Below are 24,039 nucleotides of genomic sequence, written 5' to 3'. Positions count from 1 at the left end.
ATAGGGGGCCGGGACCTGAAAATATTTCGGCTCCCAGCATTTTGATGTCGTCCAATGGTTAAATAATGTTAGTAATAATGTAACAATATCTAGAACCGTTTGTCGCGTTTTATGACGTATCTCGAAAAAATCTAAAAATGTATGAATGCCAGTAAATTTTCATAAAACAAGAAGTTGGCCTTGTAATGGGGCAGGAGCTGCAACTGTTGATAATTTTTCCAATATTTCTATGCAATCTTTCAAACACAGTTTCTCGGTTTCTCTCCACAGTATGCAGAAAAACACAATATTCAGTTGTCAACAAAGCCCGCTTGTCGAAATATTGGTGATAATTGAATTCAAGTTCAGAATGAAAGTTATTTGTCAATGATACAAATGCACACTACAGCTAGGCTGTGTTGGCAAGCTGAATACTGGACAGCTCAACATGCTATTGGGAGTAGAATAAGACCACAATTATACAAAGTGAACAAAAATATATTCAAAATACAAGGTTAATACAGCTACTGCCCTACTACTGCATACTGGCAGTCACAGTGAAAGCTCTGTCTCTGATGTAGTTTAAGAAGAGTTTCGGTCATAGGACACTCAATTAACTGTGAAACATACATGAACACAAGATCCGCCGGACAGCAACACAGAAAAGACTATAGGGGACTAACACTTACCGTAGATTTTTGAATTCTCAGACTGGCATATGAGAACAATTAAATATTAGAGAAAAAGGATGGGGTCACCATGCTTGATCTTATACAAACGTACGATGAAAAGTCAAAGTTTTTCTAAAACAACTTAAAATACATATATAAAACCATTCATTTCAAGTTCATGCAGTGAATACAGAACATGGATAAGATATTTATCTTATGTTCCTGAGGCCGGGACAGCAGACGACAGGGCGCTGGGGCGAATCTCGTCGTGTTCATGTGGTCTACCTCGTCAAAAGAGCCCCTGTCGATGTCTATCAAATAACATAATAAACATAGCCGATAACCCAAGACACGTACCAATCATCCCTGCAGCAGTAAGAATGTTTTCTTAAGCAACATTGACCTGTTTCAAGTTCAACATCACGATCAATGCTGCCGTTGCAGTCAACAAGACGAGTTCACAAGGTTATTAGGACATTTAAAGGTGCAAGCTATTGTTTTGTACACGCATATTGTGCATCACGATCGTCTCCTGCATTGTACCTTGTTTTTGAACTTCCGTCGTCTCGCATCTTAGCTACGAAAGAGTCGTTGCTTGTAGTCTCACCGATAGGGTCACAGCCAAACTCTGTTCTTCATTACATTTGAAAAAGCTCATTTTATTCGTAAAAGTTAAACATATAATTGATAATTTCGTAAAACATAATAATTGGTAATTTTGAAAAATTTCATACAAACTTTGCAAAGCAGAATTCTTTGAATGATGTTCGAATATTGACAAAAATAACCCATTCTCGGTAGCCGCGGCCGAGTGTCGCGACGTCCCGCTTGCACGTCCGATAAATTTTATGAATGAATTTTCACTGAAATTGATGTTATAGTAATATAAGTACCAAATAAATACCTTGCATTAAAAATCCATAGTCTTTCCTATTTCCGCTTGATTTGCACAGAAAAAGCCCTACGTATATACGAGAAACGCTAATTATCCATAGGAACATTATCGGCGTGCTCCAAGTTATCCTCGACATGTACAGCTGAGTGCAGTCAAGTCAGCTATGACCCAGCCACGAACGCATAACAGATGACAAGCGTAAGAATTCTTGTAAAATGCCCCCTCTCGTTCTTTTCCAGTAATTATCATTCTTGGAAGGGTTATTCACGGAAAACTGGGTCTATGCATGTGATAAATATATAATCCCCCCGTATTCCTCATTCGTGTGTTTGCGTCGCCTGCGGCTTGGAGGGATACGACCGCTACATGGGGAATCACTCGTCCGCGACACAGCAACACTTGTTCGGAATACGGGGGGATTATATATAAATATACTTCAATGCATAAAATTTACGACATGATATAAGGAAAATGGTTTCAACCTGAAAAAGTCGATTCATATTTGATCGCACTATCACTTATGTGAATATGTACGGAACACTGTCATGTTATCTTCCAAACTTTAAAGAACAAGACACAAAAAGCAGAGGCTTGCAAAAATAACACAACTTCAAGTATAAAGTAATAATTTGTTACTTAAATTTCATGCATCTCCAAATCTTCAGACTGCTTCTCTATATTTACAAAGTTGGTTTTTCTAGGTATGGCTGGATTTTAGTGATACCACTCATCAATACGTCAATAGGTCGATTACAAACTCATCACAAATTATTTGCAAGGATTTGTAACAGATTAATTATACCAAATGTATATCAAATTTTCTTGAAACGCCATAGTTCTTTCAAGATAAAAAGGGCACTCTCCACTCTCCAACCACAGAATTTGAAACAGACACTCGTCATATTACGAATATTTTACGTATATTACGAAGGATGTTTTCGAAGTCTGGATGAAAACAAGAATACATTTGAATTATATTAAGAATGGTGAAGAACACATATATATGTAATATTTATATTGTTACGGAGGACATTTGCTTCTCAGAAAACTTTCAGTGGGGTACAAAGTTCAGTATGCTTTACAGTTTACGTCACAGTAAACCGACTTTGTGAATTTTACGTAACCTTACTTCATTAATTCGGACAGTTATATGTTAATTGGACACTGTGACAAACAACACAATTCAAAGTTGATGGTAACTCAGCACATAAGTGCCATCTAATTTACACATACTCTTAATTTTCAGAACAACCATCCAGTTATTGAGCAGATGTCAGCACAAGCTGATGTCAGCATAAACGGACGTTTGCATGAACAAGTTGGAAGTTTAAGGGTAGACGTTTCTAAAAATATATGTTTTTTGCGCCAGTGTGGTAATTAATTTACGAGAGTTTCTCCGGAAGCGTAACTTATAAAACAGTTTCACTAATTAAGATTTGTGTAATTCATTACCCGCTGATCTTTTTTAGAGTTGTTTGTTTAATTAAGTTTTACCTTGAATTATGGTAATGGATCGAATCGAATTTCCATTTATAATTGAATAAAAGAATTTTATAGTTAGGTGTTAAGTTAATAGAGCAGCCTTTTATCATCAGCGGCCCTTCTGTAAGCATCTTTATCAACGAAATAAAGATTCATAACTGTCACCCACGAGTCACTACTCCGGTCGATCTCTGGTATCCTCCTCGTAAGACGATCGCAGTATATATATATATATATATATATATATATATATATATATATATATATATATATATATATATATATATTATATATATATATATATATATATATATATATATATATATATATATATATATAATATTAATATATAATCCCATGGTATTTTTCTCTGTTTGGAGCCGAAGGCAAGAAGGGTTGCGGCTCCGCGAAAAACACTCGTATACGATGACGTCAAAAAGAGAAAAATACCATGGGATTATATATTTATCACATGAACAGTCTTCTTATTTTTCTTTTGACGTGAATGGATCAAAATTATCCTAACAAATTGCATGAATTTCGTCGCGATTTGTGTTTTACTTACGCTTATTACTTTCATTTAAAGAGTAAAGCGGCCCGTCACCCAGGAGATACTTTCATTCATAAATCCCATCAAGCTTTGTTTGGATTTATCGGGTCACCTTTTTTGAAAAAGTGTCATGAGAGCACGGCATCGATCACGACAAATCGGTCTATGTTCACGTCGCGACCCGCATGTATGAACGGTACAATGCAAGAAAAAAAAATCCGGTTGATGACGTACAACAGGGGTAATTCGGATTTCTTATCCGTCCTGTTCTACGTCACACAGGTGGGAATTCGGGCCAGTTCCTGTGATATATATATATATATATATATATATATATATATATATATATATATATATATATATATATATATATATATATATATATATATATATATATATATATATATATATATCCATATTTCGACTTCCATTCTTTGATTTCAGGGTGAAAAAATTGTTGGCCGAATACTTCACGGAATATATATATATATATATATATATATATATATATATATATATATATATATATATATATATATATATATATATATATATATATATATATATACGTATACTTGAGATGTACAGATAGCTCCCAGTGTTGTTCGTAGCGTGGTTAGGTAATAGCGGATGAATAAAATTGCACACGTCTACTGATCTGCTTGTATATTTTCTGTTTATTCTGTTGGTAATTTTGATACAACGTTTCGTCCTAAAAGTAGGACTTCATCAGGTTGAAGATGTCTACAAGGGAGAATACAGACAAATACAGAACAGTGTAAGGATAGTGTTGATCCTAATTAAATGCTAAACGGACTTTATAGGTGAGTAATTTTGAAAGTTACAAAGGATATAGAATATGACAATTCTTACCGTTTATGTGTGGCGCAGATGGAAAGTGGCGATTCAAAATTGGCGGTAATGGTTATTTATAGTGCCTGTCGAGGGCGCTGTGAGCAATTGTTATTTAAATTGCTTTTAGCTAAGAATGTTGAGGCCGTTTGGTGACAATGTATCCAGTTTGGAAATCCAGATGGATTCTATTTTCTTGCGAAGCGTGTCATCTTGTTTATTTATTTTGATAATCCCTATTATTGAAACGTCGTTAATGGTGTGTTGATTTTCGTTGAAATGAATCGCGACGGGAGTGTTAGCTTTGAGTCTTATGGTTGATAGATGGTTATTGAACCTGAGGCGAAATTCTGTTTTAGTTTCTCCAACATACTGTTTATTGCATCTGTTACATGTGATTAGATAAACCAGGTTTTTGGATTTGCAAGTAATGTTATGTTTGATGGTGTAAACGGAGTTTGTTACGTGACTTTGAAATTGCGTGGCATTAGTGGAGTACTTGCAGATGTTGCAACCCCTGTTTGAACCGCATTTGTAGAAACCTGTTGGAAGTTTTTGACTGTTGTATGTCGCTATGGACCAAGAGGTCTCGTAGATTATGACTTCGTCTATGAGCTATTATTGGTGGATTTGGAATGGCAGTTTTGCAGCGAGTTGATTTGTGTAAGATATCGAAGTGGGAATTGACAATTTGTTTGATGTTGGGGTGGTGTGGGTTAAACGTTGTTACTAATGGTATGCGTGACTGGTCTTGTTTTGATTTATATTGTAGTAGGGCGTCTCGGGATATTTGTTTGGCGCGATGTATTTGATCATCTACGAGATTTTCTGGATAGCCACGTTGAACGAGTGATGCTTTCAGTTCATTTAAACGAACATCCCGCCAGTCATTTTTGGAGCAGATGCGGCAGATACGCAACGCCAGGCCGTATGGAATGCCTGTTTTTGTATGTCTAGGGTGAGAAGAAGTAAATAGCAAATATGATTGGTGTCGGTCGGCTTTTTGTAAAGGTCTGTTTCTATGTTTCCATCTTGGTCCACGTGCTTTGAATCAAAGCATGTGAAATTGCCTGGAAAACCGCAAAGAAAAGAACCCGCCAACAAAAACCATAATCAAATTCCTCACCCTCATTTTGCATAACAATAATTTCAGCTTCAATGGTCAACATTATTTACAAATATTCGGCACAGCGATGGGTCAAAAGATGGCCCCAAGTTATGCAAATATTTTCATGGGCCAACTGGAATCAAAAATCTTAGCACAAACACCTCACAAACCACTTGACTGGCTAGATTTATTGATGATGTCAATTCCATCTGGTCATGTGACCGATCAATAATTACCGCGTTCTTCACATTTATCAACGACATTCACCCTACAATCAAATTCACTATGACCGTCTCTAACACTTCTGTCCCCTTTCTTGATGTTACACAGCACGTGGACCAAGATGGAAACATAGAAACAGACCTTTACAAAAAGCCGACCGACACCAATCAATATTTGCTATTTACTTCTTCTCACCCTAGACATACAAAAACAGGCATTCCATACGGCCTGGCGTTGCGTATCTGCCGCATCTGCTCCAAAAATGACTGGCGGGATGTTCGTTTAAATGAACTGAAAGCATCACTCGTTCAACGTGGCTATCCAGAAAATCTCGTAGATGATCAAATACATCGCGCCAAACAAATATCCCGAGACGCCCTACTACAATATAAATCAAAACAAGACCAGTCACGCATACCATTAGTAACAACGTTTAACCCACACCACCCCAACATCAAACAAATTGTCAATTCCCACTTCGATATCTTACACAAATCAACTCGCTGCAAACTGCCATTCCAAATCCACCAATAATAGCTCATAGACGAAGTCATAATCTACGAGACCTCTTGGTCCATAGCGACATACAACAGTCAAAACTTCCAACAGGTTTCTACAAATGCGGTTCTAACAGAGGTTGCAACATCTGCAAGTACTCCACTAATGCCACGCAATTTCAAAGTCACGTAACAAACTCCGTTTACACCATCAAACATAACATTACTTGCAAATCCAAAAACCTGGTTTATCTAATCACATGTAACAGATGCAATAAACAGTATGTTGGAGAAACTAAAACAGAATTTCGCCTCAGGTTCAATAACCATCTATCAACCATAAGACTCAAAGCTAACACTCCCGTCGCGATTCATTTCAACGAAAATCAACACACCATTAACGACGTTTCAATAATAGGGATTATCAAAATAAATAAACAAGATGACACGCTTCGCAAGAAAATAGAATCCATCTGGATTTCCAAACTGGATACATTGTCACCAAACGGCCTCAACATTCTTAGCTAAAAGCAATTTAAATAACAATTGCTCACAGCGCCCTCGGACAGGCACTATAAATAACCATTACCGCCAATTTTGAATCGCCACTTTCCATCTGCGCCACACATAAACGGTAAGAATTGTCATATTCTATATCCTTTGTAACTTTCAAAATTACTCAGCCTATAAAGTCCGTTTAGCATTTAATTAGGATCAACACTATCCTTACACTGTTCTGTATTTGTCTGTATTCTCCCTTGTAGACATCTTCAACCTGATGAAGTCCTACTTTTAGGACGAAACGTTGTATCAAAATTACCAACAGAATAAACAGAAAATATACAAGCAGATCAGTAGACGTGTGCAATTTTATTCATCCGCTATATATATATATATATATATATATATATATATATATATATATATATATATATATATATATATATATATATATATATATATATATATATATATATATATATATATATATATAATCCGTGACATTATTCGGCCAACCATTTTTTCAGCCTGAAATCAAAGAATGGAAGTCGAAATATGGACAAATTTCAAGATTTCATCGCTTCAATTGACCATTTACATTAAAATTGGACCAAATTTTGATCTTGAATTTGCTCTGTTAACATTCTATTTCTGAATTACGAATTTCACGTTCAGCGCGGTATCTTTATCGGCCAATAGTAATTGTAACCAATAAAAATGCAAATACAAATTACGAATTGGGTAGAATGCTAAATTGTAATTTCTTTCGCCGAGTACGAATAGCGACTTTACAGACGAAACCTCTACTTGTACCATGTTAACAGCATATCGAAATTAGAAATTAGAAATTTGCACCACGTGATTCCAACTGAGGAAACTTTTTATTTTTGACCGGGGGGTGGTCGGTCGGTAGATAGCAGGGATTTAGTTTTACAACACTGTTCGGGGGTCAGACATTGAACAGACACTTTGGGGAGTTGCATTTCACAAAAGCTGTTTGTTTCACTGTGGAAACATCAACAAAATTGAATGATACGCATTATATCATACCAGTATATTGATGGTGCAAATAAAGCGATCTGATTGGTCGAGACGCGAAAAGAACCGTGGTATATTGGCGACATGCCACGGCTGGCATGCGTGCGAGCTCTCAGTTTGAGCAAAAATCCGTTTCTGACTTTCCACGCCAGAATTTCAATATAGTGTTATGATAAAATAGCAATAAATCACACCCAGTCAAGGTATACCACTCTATTTTGACCATTTCACTTCATATAGGCACTTGCTATCGCTCGTGTGCATATATGTCGCGAACTGGACAAAATCGTGGTATACTATCGCGGGGTGTGGTTTATTGCTTAAATACACAACCATGAATCGTTGTACATTCGATATGAGTATAACCTTAATAGTTTACAATCTCTGTATTGATACAATTGTCAGGATGTCCAACCGATAATAACTGTAGCGGGTTTCTTCAACAATACAACTGTAGCAGTTTACGAACATTCGATGAATAGAACAACAGTTTTAAAACGAACGAGAACAGTAAACTGGTATATACATCTCTAGTTGTGACACTTTTTGTCTACATTTCAATCATTAGGTTCCACTGTAGGCACTGGAGGAATATTTTATACTGAATTTTTTACTGGTAGGTTATTTTTATATCTATGCTATGTATGTTTTTTATTTCTCTATGGGCCTAGAGCCTGATTAAAAAAATACATAAATAATATATATATATATATATATATATATATATATATATATATATATATATATATATATATATATATATATATATATATATATATATATATATTGTTATCTAGGTCATTTTCCCCCACACTCGTGACGTGACTTTCACTAAGTGAAACCCCTTGTTAATGGTTCTATTAGTCAAGGATGTCTAAAATATAAAATTTCATAAATGAATGCTATCTTGATGTAAACTGACAACAAAATATGGAGTTTCGTCCATCTTGCACTAGCGTTTTGAGACAAATGGACATAACTCATCATGGGTTACGTTCTTTATGCACCGGTCGATTTTCTGTTTTCGATGAAATATTCCCGAAAGGCATCGCCATTAGGCCTACATGATATTTTTGCATTTTCATGTTTTTACATTTTGCCCGCACAAAATAGACGTAGCTCTTTAGGCTAATATACTAAATGTCGCGCAGCAATCATGCTTTTCATACGAGAGTCTAAAATTGTTTTAGGAAACTGAAATTATCACACTTTCACTTTTCAAAGGAAATTCTTTTATATAGTAATTTATCTAATATGAAAGAGCGTCAAGTAGCGATTGTACTTCAATCTTACGAAAGTTTTGCTCACTGTGGAAACCGGATATATTCCTTACGGCCTCAGACGTTATAACTTACCAAACATGACTCGGAAGAAAGGAATGAAACATACAGAGAGACGAAATGCACTCAAAATAAGATGAGCACTTAAAGAGCAACGTTAAGTGTCAAACCTGCGATTTATTTCACCACTGTATATTTTTCACGTTTCAACAGCGTGATGTTTCTCTTTTTAGAATTCATAGTTTGTATCAAACAAGTGGAGCTAACTACCAACGATATTACTATTTACTTTTTCTTTGCTAATGACTTGATCGTTAAAGGAAGTGTACTTGTTCCCAGGGATCAAGTTTGTTCCAGTCTGTGAGAAGATTGTGGAAGTGACACGGCCTTTTGTTTTCAATAAGGGACTGGTCAGTTTCTTCAGCCGGGGGGTGGATTCATGGGGGGGGGGGGGGGGTGTCACTTTGTTTTTAACTTTGGTGATAGGGAGTCACCATGTTTTCGAAATGCCAAATAGGGAGAGTCAGTGTGCTTTTGAATATCGACACCGCTCATACTTGCTTAAATGCATTGTGCCAGCCACATATTTCATCATTCAGTTGCATTTTTCGGTGCGCCCTTCAGATGCGTACCTTTAATAATGATAAGACATACTCTTCAGAGCCCCGTCTCAGTGAAAAACTTTAATATATCATAAATATACCTTAGATCGCTACAGAGAGCACATGTACACACGCGATTGTGTAGTACGGTAACCTTAGTCCAGGCTTGGCGGTACTCTAAGCTTGGGTGAAGGTTTGCCAATGCTCTTCGGCAAAGCGTGTCGTCGATAAAGATTAATCCAAGCTTGTTTGCAAATCTTGAGATAAGGATTGTGTCTAAAGCTTGGAACAGGGTTATTGCCAAATCTTAAATAAAGCCTAGCTGGGATTAAGCTTCAGTGAAGCTTGGCATTTAACCTTCACCTAAGGACAAACAACGGAGCTGTTACGTACGGCGGAAAACGCAGATACGCAGTTTGGTCGATATCGTATTGTATTCGAGTGATGTGTCCAAAATGCAAACGCATTATGTGTAATAACCCCTTTATCATACATGCATAGATTGATTATGATCATTTCCCTGGCGGTATTCCGATACTTGATACGAAATCGACAGAAATAGGCCCTTGTTTATTCATTATTCGCGCTGTACTCATATAGAAAGTTGGTTGCGAAGGAGTGATGGCAACCGTTTCACTTGTTGATATTATTCCGCTTTTGGGCCATTCCACTTCACTGGGTGGTTTTGGTAAAATTTCAAATTAAACAATTTAATTATTAAGATGTCAATCCGGGTTTCCATAATTTGAGGGATGTTAATATTTATGTGAGCTACCGCATTAAATGTGAAACATAGGCTGGAGTCTGTAAAGTAAGTAATTTTTCAGCTCTGAAAAATATTCAAAGCCCTTCATGAAAGTTACGAGGCCCACCAAAAATCCGGTCAAAATCGACCTCGCGCAGCTCCCGGAGGAAAACCTACAGATATATGTACGGCCTCGCCTGTTGTACGAATGCAACGTTGATGTACGTTTAATCACAGGATCCGGCGAGCAATATTCGTCTAGAAATTATGAATATGATCAATAAATGTCTTGTATTAAACTTTTTTTTTATTATACAAGCCTTACCTGTGTCTAGTGTCTAGTCTCATAAGGTAGTAGACGTCTACTACCTTATGAGCTGCTAACGAGGTATTTGGTCAGGGCGATAAGCCCCCGCGTTGGCGATCGGCAGAACAAATTAATGAAGGGGATTAGGGAGGGCAATTAACAGATATAGACTGTTTTCTTTGAAATACTATCCACAGATAGCTAGGGTAAAGTAATAGGCACACACTAGACACAGGTAAGGCTTGTATAATGAAAAAAAAGTTTAATACAAGACATTTATTGATCATATTCATAATTTCTAGACGAATATTGCTCGCCGGACCCTGTGGTTTAATAGTATAGTTGTGCCAGTCAGTTCATCTTCAAGAATTATCCATGCCCTTCCTTACACACCCAATATGCCAAATTTATCATCTTAGAAAGGAATTTGTGAGCGGATTAGGGAATACTTGAAGTGAGTACAGCTTGTATACTGATTACTGTACATTTTGTTGCAATATACGAATAAACCATTTCAAAGGTATCTGATCGTATATTTTTGTCTCTGGCTTGCCTAAATATGACTAAACTTGTTTAAGCAACTTACATTAAAGTTTGTCTTTCGTGGGAGTATCTTTACTAGTGATATGATTTGTGTCAAAAACTTACAAGGAACAGGATCACGAACTTTCTGAGTCACTACAAATCGTAAAGTGTGGTGTGTGCATCTCTTCGCTGTCGTGTTTTTTCAGAAGTGTAGTCGGATTTTTGTGGCTCATTTATGGCTATACTCGATTTCAGTACATCGGTATTAAACCTTGTCCACAAGAAACTTGTCATATAGCGGTTAATTCATAAAAGTCGTGATGCAGTCGATCAAGCCGCACTCTTCACCTGTGCAGACGACATGAGCACCGGGCGTACTGGACCTTGATGACAAGAGGTGTTCCTGTCGCGATGTCGGTCTCAACGCAAACATATTTCAACGCGTTCGTGGTTATTTTATCAAAAGCCCGCTTACTGGTCTATACTTTTACTTAAATGTGGATTGTGGATCATAACTTTCAAACCAATAATTTACCAAGACTCGGCAGCAAAATCGGCTCCCTAAACTGAGCAAAAAAATAACCCTTTAGGTCAAATGCTTGGGGCAAGGGACCCAAAAGCTAATACAGTGGAAACGAGGATGATAAAAAGCTTATCCGTGAAGTTCGGCCCAAGGTTTACTGCCCAAGCTTGGAACAAGATTTGGAAGTTTAAGCTTTTATAAAGGTTAATTTGCCCTAAGCTTCAACAAAGGTGTGCAAGGATAAGCTTCAGCTAATCTTGGGCGTCCCAGTCTTAATTTAAGGTTGGCACGCAAACCATTGTTCTAAGCTTTGGCGCCAAGCTTCATATAAGCTTTGACTAAGCTTGGACTAAGGTATTGCACAATCGCGTGTGTAGCGTGAAACTCTGAGTAACGCCTAAGTCCTGTGTTCTACTTGTTATCACTTTTTACCGTATATATATATATATATATATATATATATATATATATATATATATATATATATATATATATATATATATATATATATATATATATATATATATATATATATATATATATATATATCAGAGATATCTGGATGTTCAATATTTTTAAGCGCTCCCTTCGGGTGCAATAAATTAATATATCAGAGATATATGTCAGAAATATCTTGATGTCTGTAAATTGAAAGTCTGCTTTGCAAAGTGTACTAATCATTTTGAAATCTGTAGTTCATATGAAAAGCATGACAAGTTCCTGATACTTTTCTGTTTCCTCTGTGAGAATTCAGTATTAAAAAGCAACATGCACTGATATTTCACCATCACATTTTTCTTACAACAGTTCTGGACATCTGGTTATGCATTAAAAGAGATGAGTACATTCACAGCTCATTCAAAATACAGTGTTCAAACTTTAGAATTGACACTTTTAAGTTCCTATCTTACAACTGACACGACAACGATTTCATTAAACACAGAATGACTAAATGTTTAAAATAAACCCCAAAATTATATATATATATATATATATATATTATATATATATATATATATAATATATATATAATATATATATATATATATATATATATATATATATATATATATATATATATATATATATATATATATAAACACACTGAATTATTCAATTTGTATTCCACTTTTAGTTTACCTTTGTTGCGCGCAGGGGGGGGGGATCACCCTGTTTTTGAAAGTTGGAGTAGGGGTGAGGGGGTCAGCCACTTTTTGACGTCGCAAAAAACTAATCCACCGCCTCCCGACCGAAGAAACTGACCAGTCCCTTATGAAGTGAAATAACTGAGAAGGACAAGAGTTTGACAGTAAGGAGGCAAGAGCCTAGCTATATTCTTGACTGTATTCATCTGTATATGCACTCTTCAGCTAAAATACAGGCAATAATCCATGTGACTACAGTAAGTATTATAGGGTTTTTATGCAGTAATTAATGAAGGTAATTTGAAGGAGAGACTCTTGCGGGCCCTAGCTTGCAAGGCAATGATTGACACTGTAGAAAACATAACATACAAAGAAGAGAAGTCTCGCAAATGCTTTTTAAGTTATAGAACTGTGTATTTTTATTTGACATGAGAAAAAGATGACCTTGTATGCTTAAAACAAATGCATAGGTCTAACTTAGTTGTTGAATTAATAACACATACATGATGCACCCGTACTTTTAACTAAGGAAGGGCAGGCTGGAAAGAAACGGAGACAGCTGACCACGACTTCTGGCCTCAAATGTTAGTGTGGCGCAAGTAAACATGACCAGTAGAGGGCTCTGTCTCCCACGCTGTCAGTGTAGGATAACTATGCAATATTACTCCAGTACTGTGGCCCTTTGAAATGTTGCCTAAATTATGAAGTGAAATAATGACAAGAACACGAGTTTGGCAGTCAGTGGGCAAGAGCCTATAATGTCTTATCGAATGTAACTGGAAATAGAGGCTCTTGCAGGCCCAACCGCTGCCTACAAAGTGTCCAACCCACCAATAGTGATAAACATACTAAACCTGAGACATGAGAAAAAGATGACCTTGTATGCTTAAAACAAATGCATAGGTCTAACTTAGTTGTTGAATTAATAACACATACATGATGCACCCGTACTTTTAACTAAGGAAGGGCAGGCTGGAAAGAAACGGAGACAGCTGACCACGACTTCTGGCCTCAAATGTTAGTGTGGCGCAAGTAAACATGACCAGTAGAGGGCTCTGTCTCCCACGCTGTCAGTGCAGGATAACTATGCAATATTACTCCAGTACTGTGGCCCTTTGAAATGTTTCCTAAATTATGAAGTGAAATAACTGACAAGGACACGAGTTTGGCAGTCAGTAGGCAAGAGCCTATAATGTCTTATCGAATGTAACTGGAAATAGAGGCTCTTGCAGGCCCAACCGCTGCCTACAAAGTGTCTAACCCACCAATAGTGATAAACATACTAAACCTGAGACATGAGAAAAAGATGACCTTGTATGCTTAAAACAAATGCATAGGTCTAACTTAGTTGTTGAATTAATAACACATACATGATGCACCCGTACTTTTAACTAAGGAAGGGCAGGCTGGAAAGAAACGGAGACAGCTGACCACGACTTCTGGCCTCAAATGTTAGTGTGGCGCAAGTAAACATGACCAGTAGAGGGCTCTGTCTCCCACGCTGTCAGTGTAGGATAACTATGCAATATTACTCCAGTACTGTGGCCCTTTGAAATGTTGCCTAAATTATGAAGTGAAATAACTGACAAGGACACGAGTTTGGCAGTCAGTGGGCAAGAGCCTATAATGTCTTATCGAATGTAACTGGAAATAGAGGCTCTTGCAGGCCCAACCGCTGCCTACAAAGTGTCCAACCCACCAATAGTGATAAACATACTAAACCTGGAACATCGATGGAGCTTCGGAATGTGTGTGCGCATTGCCCAGGTGACTTGGTAGCGTGTGTGGAAGGGAATATTTAAGTACCTGAGATAAGCACTGGACTACCAATCTCTCTGAAGGATTATTAGTTCTCCTGGTACATTGCAACTGAAAGCAAACGATGTTCCGCCTCTGCGCAAACTATGGCCAGAATACAGACAAAGTCGATAACCTGCTTTTAGGAGGAGCTCTTTGAGAGCAGAAACTAATACTGAATGAGTCAAGCATGACACACTTCTGTCAACTGGAAAAATGAAGACAGGGCTAGATGGGGAAGCAGGAATGAGAGAACACATGTGCCTGCACGCTTTTAAAGGGCAGCGTGGAGAGTTGGAAATTTTGGCAAGGGAGGTGATTGAACAATTCTCTCTAAACTGATATTGTTTTGACCATGTTGCGCCCACCAGCAAGCCAGGATCTGTGCATACTGTCTTACCCCAAGACAAATGTTTTCCGGGTCAAACATAGTAGGGGAATTTTTTGCACCAGGTTTGACTTCCGGCAATAGGAGAAAAACCCGACTATAATAGCCGCCTAAAACCATGTTATCTTTATAGGTGATGCGAAATTGAGAAAAGTTGACATATCTAACAGCATGCGACGCGTGACATGCAATTTAGGCTTGTGTTGGGTGGCCGTCCCACTCAAAGCCTCGAACCCGGCCCATTTAAACTACAATAAAACAAGTATTATTTTTCACGTAAAAGGTGGAATTAATTCTCACAAGAGAGACATCTGTTATTCTGTTATTAAAATGGCTATAACAGCATAAATAGGTGCTATGTGTGTCCTTTGTTTGCTGCTATTAATACATCATTCACGGTTAAAAGAGTTATGCATTCAACTTGTGCAGTTTATCGACACTATGTGAATTGCAGTGACCGCAATGGCACTTTTCATAGATTGTATCAAAAGTTCCTGTATACAACTCATTCAGACTTTACATTAATCATAAACTTAGCAATGTTAACATAGCAATGTTAACTTTGACCCTCCGCAAGGCTAAGTTCGTAAAATGTGGCCCTTGTCCGAAATTCCATCCTCCCCATAATAACTGAAAAAGCCCTTAAACGAATCGAATCTGAATTTTAAAAGTATCCTGTCTACTACTTGAGCCATTCTTATTGTTTTTAGATAGACCGCACCTCATGGGCAGATATTCGGCCTTTCAAAGTTCACATTACCATTGTCATCTGACACTTGTTGAGGCTAATTTCGAAGCTCTCGTAGGAAATAAAATAATCATCTTTTATTTTAGTGAAACTGGAACATTTCTTTTTCGTACCATTGTGTTAATTCAGGGATGGCAGCCATTTTTGAATTTCTAATATGGCTAAACTAAAGAGGATTTGTTGCTCTAGTGCCAAAATTTGACAAGTGACGCCTGAACTTTATTGTCGATTTTGAATAAAAATGTTAAGCGAAAGATTAGGCTTCACCCTTTATATGTTACACTCCAGCCTTATATTCCCACACGCACACTGCGCTCTTCTGCCAAGAAACTTTTAACTTGCACAACTTACAAAAACATAACCTATGGTGGCCGTGCCTTCTCTCACGCTGGCCCTAAACTATGGAATGCACTACCACTTGACATCAGAGAATCTACAAACCTAGAAACTTTCAAAAGAAAGCTGAAAACTCACATGTTCACCAGAGCATACAGTGTGGCTTAACCATTGAGCGTCACTGAGCAAAACTTCTGTTTTGGATTTTGGCGCTTTATAAACTCTTGCTGATTGATTGATTGATTGATTGATTGGTATGTTTGTTGTTTGTTGTTTCTTATTTGCATAAGAGTCAGGATAAGACAGAAAGTGAACTGCCGACTCTTCCTCAATCACTTTACATGTACATTTACATACAATCGTAACAGACTATCTAAAATTACCATAAGAATATGTGTTGTACAGTTCAGAGCCATACAGTGCAATATGATAATAGAAATCTGTCAATTTCACAACGTAAGGCAAAGTTCTGAATCAGTTTCTTCGAAGTCTGGTCTCCTGCCCCATTTCTACTGCTAGCTGCGCGGCTCACGAAAATTGGGTAAGGTATGGGCCTTGTAAGCATGGCTGTCATTAGTCAATAGTCAATAGTATGAGTGCAGTGATTGCATTGAATTTATTTCCAACTTTGAACTACCTTCGAATTAATAGATTTTGTTTGTCCATGGAGTAGTTATACCTCCATGGCTTTCCGACCAACTCATCTTGCCACGCATCCTATGTCGACATTAAATAAAAATCGAAAAAAATGCTTATTTTTGAGTCACAGTCACGTCCGAGAAAAAAAAACATAGACGATATCGTAATTTCACAACTAAATGACATCAGAGAAGTACAGAGTCGGAGACATACAGTGAAGCCGTGCAAATAACTTGAACGTTCGACGTTTCGTCGTTCAATTTCAAAGCTTGCCACCCTACAGCATCTCGGAAGCTGTCACCCCATCGTTTCGCTGAACTATACCATCACTATTAAATTATATACAATAGAATCCTTACGTTGCTGTGAATAGTGACAATCGACCAGTCAGATATGACCTTTCAAGCCAGCTGCATATATAATAAGCAGTACAGTTGTACTGATCATCTTGTCAGGTGACTGTGTTCGATGTATATGCAGTCGATGGCATTCCATATCTGACCCTATTTTCGTGAGCAGCGTAGCCAGCGGTGGAGAAACGGGGTACGATACCAGACTAGTTTCTTCGTAGATCGGAGGATCCGTGGGCGATGTCACCCTGTCTTTTTACTTGGCGATTTTTGGGGTCACCATGTTTTTGAAATGCCCAATGTGGGGTAAGTGTTTTTTGAATTAAGATACGGAGTCATACTTGCATACAATGCATAGTACCAGCCACGAATTGCATCTTTCAATCGCGGTTTTCGGCGAAGGCACGTAACTTTTATATATTAGAGGGATACATCAGAGATACCTGGATATTTTGCAAATTGACAGTCTGTTTTACAAAGCATCATACCAGCCATGAATTGCATCTCACGAAAGTTTTACACTCTATTAATTACACTCTATTATCCTTGTAATGTTGAACTGTAATGGTATTTTTGCCTTTCCACTCTTCTTAAGTGTGTTGTTGCGCAATAAACATTATTATTATTATTAAAATTGTTGACGCGTCGTTTGGGCGCATACCTTTAATGTAGAAGATGACATGACAAATACTTGATCTTTAGGAGTTTCCTCTTTGAGAACTCAAATTGAGAAAGCAACATGTACCAATATTTCACAATCCATTCCATAGATTGACATGTTGTAGTAAAAGAAAATGACAAGATGTTGACACGAATTTGCAAACCTATAAACCAATAAACACAGATATGCCTATGGCCAGATGTAGCCACAGTTGACAATTTTTGTGTTCCAAATACCAATTTGTATGAAAAGCTCTTAAGTATTTGGATACATAGAGCCGATACAACATATTCTAAAAAGTCTAAATGAATGTGAATCAACGTTAGTACATGTTTAGTTGCCAATTCTTTTGGGAAGATCCCTCCTCGCCGTTTTAATGGGATCCACATGTGTCACTTTGCGCATGGCTGACCATTTTAGCCCTTTGCTTGATAATGATGTGCGAGTCACATCGAAACCTTACTATCTAGCGTAAATTATTCTTATGTATGAAGACAGATCACTTTTTGGTTAGGAAAACATAGAAAAGGTTGTGCACTTCCTATTTTTTATGTTGTGGTGAGTTATCTGGGTACTTTGATCTTTAGGCTGATGATTTTAATGAACTGTCTTTGAAAATGCTTATGCGTATGAGTTGTCCAAACGATCGGAAAGATCGATTTGCTTCTTCCGTTCTAGAATTCATCAAAGTCACTTGTGCAGCATGGTTATAATAGTCTAATGGTTAAAGGGAAAGTTCACCCTAAGTGATTTTAGTATGTGCTAGCTTTAGGTCTGGTTATAAAGAAAGAATTGTTTTTTTCACCTTTTATAACTCGGGCGTTTCCTTAAAAAGTGGCAAAGTATACGTAGAAAAATACATCTGGGAAAAGAGGGTCAATGTTGGCGCTTTCATCATGTTATATGGCATGGACAGTTCTCAACGTGTATGGCATTGTTTACTCGCTAACGTTAATCTCAGGCTAATTGTATTTATATAATCTTTAAGGTTTATCTGTCGTTTAGTTTCAGAGAGTTTTGAGGAACATATATCATGGGAGTTACGATTACTTAATGTTCATACTATTCGGTAAAGCCCCTGATCTGGTTGACCATGTGTTCTTTACTGAGAAGTGTTCTGCGTTACAGCCTTAATAGCTCACCTAAGAGTCGAGTTTAAAGAAAGATGTGTTTCTTGTCAGCATCTGCACATTCAAAGCCTTAGCGCCAACCTTTCTATGAAGTAGAGATAGACAGTGGAAAGAATCAAATATTGAAGTCGCGAGATAGTGTAATTTGTTAAAAAAATCAGAACAATGTAAGAAAATTTACAGTTATCGCTGAGTTTCAAAGAAGACTGACAGTCAGGAACGAAAAAAGTACAAATTAAATCAATATGCGTCTTCGTCCAATTTTTTCAAAGAAATCATGAGCAGAAACAATTTTTTTTGCCCAATTCTCTTCGTGACTGACGGGTAAAAAAAGATCAAATTTAGTTCATCTATAGAAACCTGTATACCAAATTTCAAAGCTATCAGATGAGTAGTTTTGGAAATACACATTTTTTGACCAAAAATGGCAAAAATTGCCCCAAAAATACAAAATTACAGATTTTATCAGAAATTCAATACATATTACTTAGCTCATCTGTAGAAACCTTTATACCAATTTTCAAAGCTATCAGACCAGTACTTTTTGGGAAATACATTTTTTGACCAAAAATTGCAAAAATCGCCCCAAAATTACAAAATTGCAATTGTCATCATAATTTCAATAAATATAATTAAGGTGATCTTTAGGAACCTGTATACCAAATTTCAAAGCTATCAGATGAGTAGTTTTGGAAATACATATTTTTTGACCAAAAATGGCAAAAATTGCCCCAAAAATACAAAATTGCAGATTTCATCATAATTTCAATAAATATCAATTAAATAATCTGTAGGAACCTGTATACCAAATTGCAAAGATATCAGATGAGCAGTTTTGGAAATACACATTTTTTGACCAAAATTGGCAAAAATTGCCCAAAAAATACAACATTACAGATTTCATCAGAAATTCAATATATATTACTTAATTAATCAATACAAACCTGTATACCAAATTTCAAAACTATCAGTTGAGTACTTTTGAGAAATACATTTTTTGACCAAAAATGGCAAAAATTGCCTTAAAAATGCAAATTTGCATATTTCTGCACAATTTGAACAAATCTGAAATAGATTATCCCTAGGGACATATGTACCAAATATCAAAGCTATCTAACTGTTAGTTTTGAAGGAGAAGATTTTTAAAGATTTTTTTACCAAAAATGACAAAAAAATTGCCTTAAAAATACAAATATGCAAATTTCACCACAATTTGAACAAATCTGACTGAAGTCACCCTAAGTAAACTGCATATTAAATTTCAAAGCAATCTGACCAGCGGTTTCAGAGAAGAAGATTTTTTTACCAAAAACACCAAAAAATGCCCCAAAAATACAAATATGCAAATTTCACCACGATTTGAACAAACTTAAGTGAAGTCACCCCAAGTGAACTGCATATAAAATTTCAAAGCAATCGGACTTGCGGTTTCAGAGGAGAAGGCAATTGTTGACGGATGACGACAGACGACGACGACGGACGACGACGACGGACGACGACGGACGACGACGGAAAATCAACCTATTTGATAAGCTCCGCGTCGCTGACAGCGGAGCTAACAAAGTTACCGTCAAATGGTAAGATCCTCCCATGGCGTTTGGTTTGCTCTTTTAATGCCATGCAATGAGCATACATTGCTATGAAATTTGTCAATCAAACTCGCATGCATTCAAAATCCCCATTGCTATCTCTGTGGCTAGACTTTGTCCTGTATGTTCGAGTGTTAAGTGACTGAAGTCATGCTCACGATCCTAGCACCAAGACTCAAAGACCGTCTAAGGTTGTCGTATTGGCAAGAAATTGTATGTTACAACATTGACCCTTGAGCGAGACCCAATAGCTCCCCGTCAAAGGCTTGACAGTAAGAAAAATTCTCATATCTAAAAAGTATGAGGTGTTCAAATGCGACAGAAAGGAAACGGAAATAGCTTTACGATTGAAAAGTTGATTGAATACTGTTTTTGAATACCACAGAAAGTTGGTCATAGTATTATGAAATTTCAAATTTAAAGTTGCGACATATGGCTTTTTCAACTTTGTTTGTGAGGTAGATTTTTAAAGTATTATTTGAAACGAAAGGGAGACACCATGCTAATATGTTCTTCCTGGCAAAAATGTGATATCCAGTTGCAGAAGAAGCATGGCATATACACTGTACATCCCGCTGATTCGGTGTTGTAAATTACCTCCTTGCACAACATATCCATCAATTAAAAAGCATATTACGATTTGTAGTATGATATTTAAGAATGACGTTAGATTTGTTATTCCCGCCATAAATAATGTCAACGACCATCATGTACAACATGTTCCGCGTCTTCTGTCATAATACTAAGAAACAAATTTAAACATTGCTAAAGTAATTTTGCAATTGCTCCTTTATTTCCCATAATTAAACCTAAACTTTACTCCCAGCAAACATAATAGACTACAGTTATCATAATATTGATTTAGTGTTCTCAATCCATGTTTACCCTTTGATAAGATGCGTTTATATGTGAATTTTGGTGTTGATGATCATAATCTAATCAAGACCGAGAAAACAAGCATGCAAAAATATTTCCATTGCTCCTTTGTCTTTTTGTTAGGTTGCCATCACTTCAACTTCGCAAAGTGTTAACATATTCTCTCTGTCAATCAGTTGAATACTAACAAAGCGTCCCTCCATTGGAGACTCACAGCCACATCTGACGTGAATAGGATTCTCTTTGGCCATCCTGCCGAGTATCATCATTCCACAAACAGGATTGTCCTCGAAGTTTTCGCTGTTACCAACACGGACCTCGGCGTTCTTAATGCGGAAAGCTGCAAGGTCAAGACAATTGAGTGAGTAGATGTCTTTTTTTGCTTGCTTTTTTTGCAAGTCGGTGTTGGAGTGACAGTGTATGTTAAGAAATGCATGAAAGAACTGCTATTTCACGCTAGGATGTATGCTCACACACGGGCACATGCATCACTTAAGAACGTGCATGAATGGCATAACCTTGAAGGTTTAGGTGATTTATAGTAATTACTGGATTGGCTATTTGCATGTGTTTGTGTACAAAGTTAATGATAAGAACAACTAGAAGTGATGGAGGACATGCGACACAAAGACGTCACCAATGAGATCTTCTTCAACAAGAATTAAACAAGATTTCAAAACACTGAACGTAAAGGAAACAAAACATTGTGGTTAGGTAAGTGCGAATGTAAGGATGCATATGTTAGTGTATAGTGCATAGGACCCTTGTTTGTGGGATTGCCTCTCTCTCTCTCTCTCTCTCTCTCTCTCTCTCTCTCTCTCTCTCTCCAAATATGTATGTATGTATGTATGTATGTAGGTATGCATGCATGCATGCATGCATGCATGCATGCATGTATGTATGTATGTATGATGCCTTTATTTATTGACATTTACTTACATAAAATATATTTTAAAACACATTGATATATAACGATGCGTTTCACCTGTCTATACCATAAGCCCTCCCTTTGCCACATTTATCATGTCATCAAGAAATATGAGACCATAATGGTACTCTTTCTGAATTTGCTATTCACCGCACGACAGCAAAAGACATCCCTTAAAAAGGGTGTTACTTTAAAATTTCTATGCTCATTCTTATTTTTCGTATAACTTTACATTTTAGGGCCAATACGTTTATACATCGAGGATAAGTTTGTGGCTCTTCTTGCATAAATTCAAATCGAACTCGTCGCACAATTACGTATTCTTCAGCTTTAGCAAAGATACACTCATTAACCAGTGTTGTTACGGTACTATTTCGAAAGACAGGATTACTTTAGGGACTGTTACTGATTCATGAATCATCTAACGACGAGCATCATTTATCGAATCTAAGTGGCCGGAAAAGGTAACAACAAGTACAGACTTCCGGCATCACAGTCTACTGTTTTGAGATCTGTCTATCCTAATTATCTTTCCACGCGTGAAGATAAATTTCTGTTTCTTTCCAATTGGTCAACGAAGCCTTAAGTTTGTTTTGCATTAGAAGAAATATGCAATCAAATCCGAAATATACACCCTTATTGTGTACATTATTCACACAAGAAAATTAATCGATGAGCAAGGCCATTTGTCCACTAATATCAAACGACAAAACAAAATTTCGTATATTATGACTGAATTTTCACAAATAGATAGTTACTACTCACGGCAGCAGTCTTCCCTGTTGGTTATGATAATTTCGTAAATGGAGAAAATCTGACCCAAATCAACTTTCCACCATGGTTGTATTTCTTTATTGGTCCAAGAACATGACAATCCAGACTTTGCGTGCGTATTGTAATCCCCGTCTACTGCTTTTTCCGGTCCTACATCCGGGCCCAGTTTCCCTGACTTAACTGAACTCTGCGTTGATGACTTTCCTTGAGCTACATTGCGCATATTGTCCGGAAATTCACATGCTGTTATGTTGAAAAAAGAATGAGAAATGACAAACAAAATGATATCACAAAGTCATTTCGAGTGCGATTTCACAAGATTTTCTTCATTGAAAGCAAAAGGTCTTGTGAGACATTATAGGTATACTGTCACCTGTTCCAATTGTGCCACAGTTACCATGGAAAGAGAAAATCTAACCAATCGCGGATTTTAAGCGGGTGGTTGCTTTTTAAAACAGCGCCCTCACACGGGCATTTGGAATACAAAGGAACGCCCCTTTGACCATATATGGGCATATTTAGATTACCGGTGACTGTATACCTTTAATGCAGGCCTGTTAACTTCCGGCTATTATTAAACTGACACTATCAAGGAAAAACACAAGAAAGGGTACCAGCGTCACAACGTAATGGTAGTGACATTGCCCACTTTAAAAAGACATGCTACTGATGACAACAACCCCAAACATTAAGAGGATAATCAAAATGCGGTAAAATAAAGCAGTTAGAATGATGACGTGTCACTGAAGCTGGTACGAGATGCCGCTTACGTTTCCATTTTTCACATTAGATGACTGTGACAAATCACTTATAATAGTATTGCCCAGCCAGTTTTCCCTATTAGGTCAAGTGGCTTATGTTCTTAAAATATCTTATCGTCATGGCTAGCTTAATTTGTCAA

The 24,039-nt window shown here is 37.0% G+C and overlaps 1 protein-coding gene across 1 annotated transcript in view; it reads right to left on the bottom strand.

Moving 5' to 3' along the window:
* Nucleotides 1-21,338: 21,338 nt before the first annotated feature.
* The window catches only part of LOC139122061 (apolipoprotein(a)-like), a 97,917-nt gene continuing 95,216 nt past the window's right edge, over nucleotides 21,339-24,039 (bottom strand). Inside the window, exons 8-9 of the mRNA XM_070687439.1 lie at nucleotides 23,130-23,381; nucleotides 21,339-21,776 (exon numbers count right to left, since the gene is read on the bottom strand). Of these exons, the coding sequence (XP_070543540.1) occupies nucleotides 21,556-21,776; nucleotides 23,130-23,381 (473 nt within the window). The 3' untranslated portion in view covers nucleotides 21,339-21,555. The remainder of the gene's footprint in view (nucleotides 21,777-23,129; nucleotides 23,382-24,039) is intronic.

The sequence above is a fragment of the Ptychodera flava genome, chromosome 21 (assembly GCF_041260155.1).
Source record: "Ptychodera flava strain L36383 chromosome 21, AS_Pfla_20210202, whole genome shotgun sequence".
NCBI classification, from domain to species: Eukaryota; Metazoa; Hemichordata; class Enteropneusta; family Ptychoderidae; genus Ptychodera; species Ptychodera flava.
The sequence above is the reverse complement of the archived record's forward strand: the minus strand, read 5'-3'. Positions and strand labels throughout refer to the sequence as shown.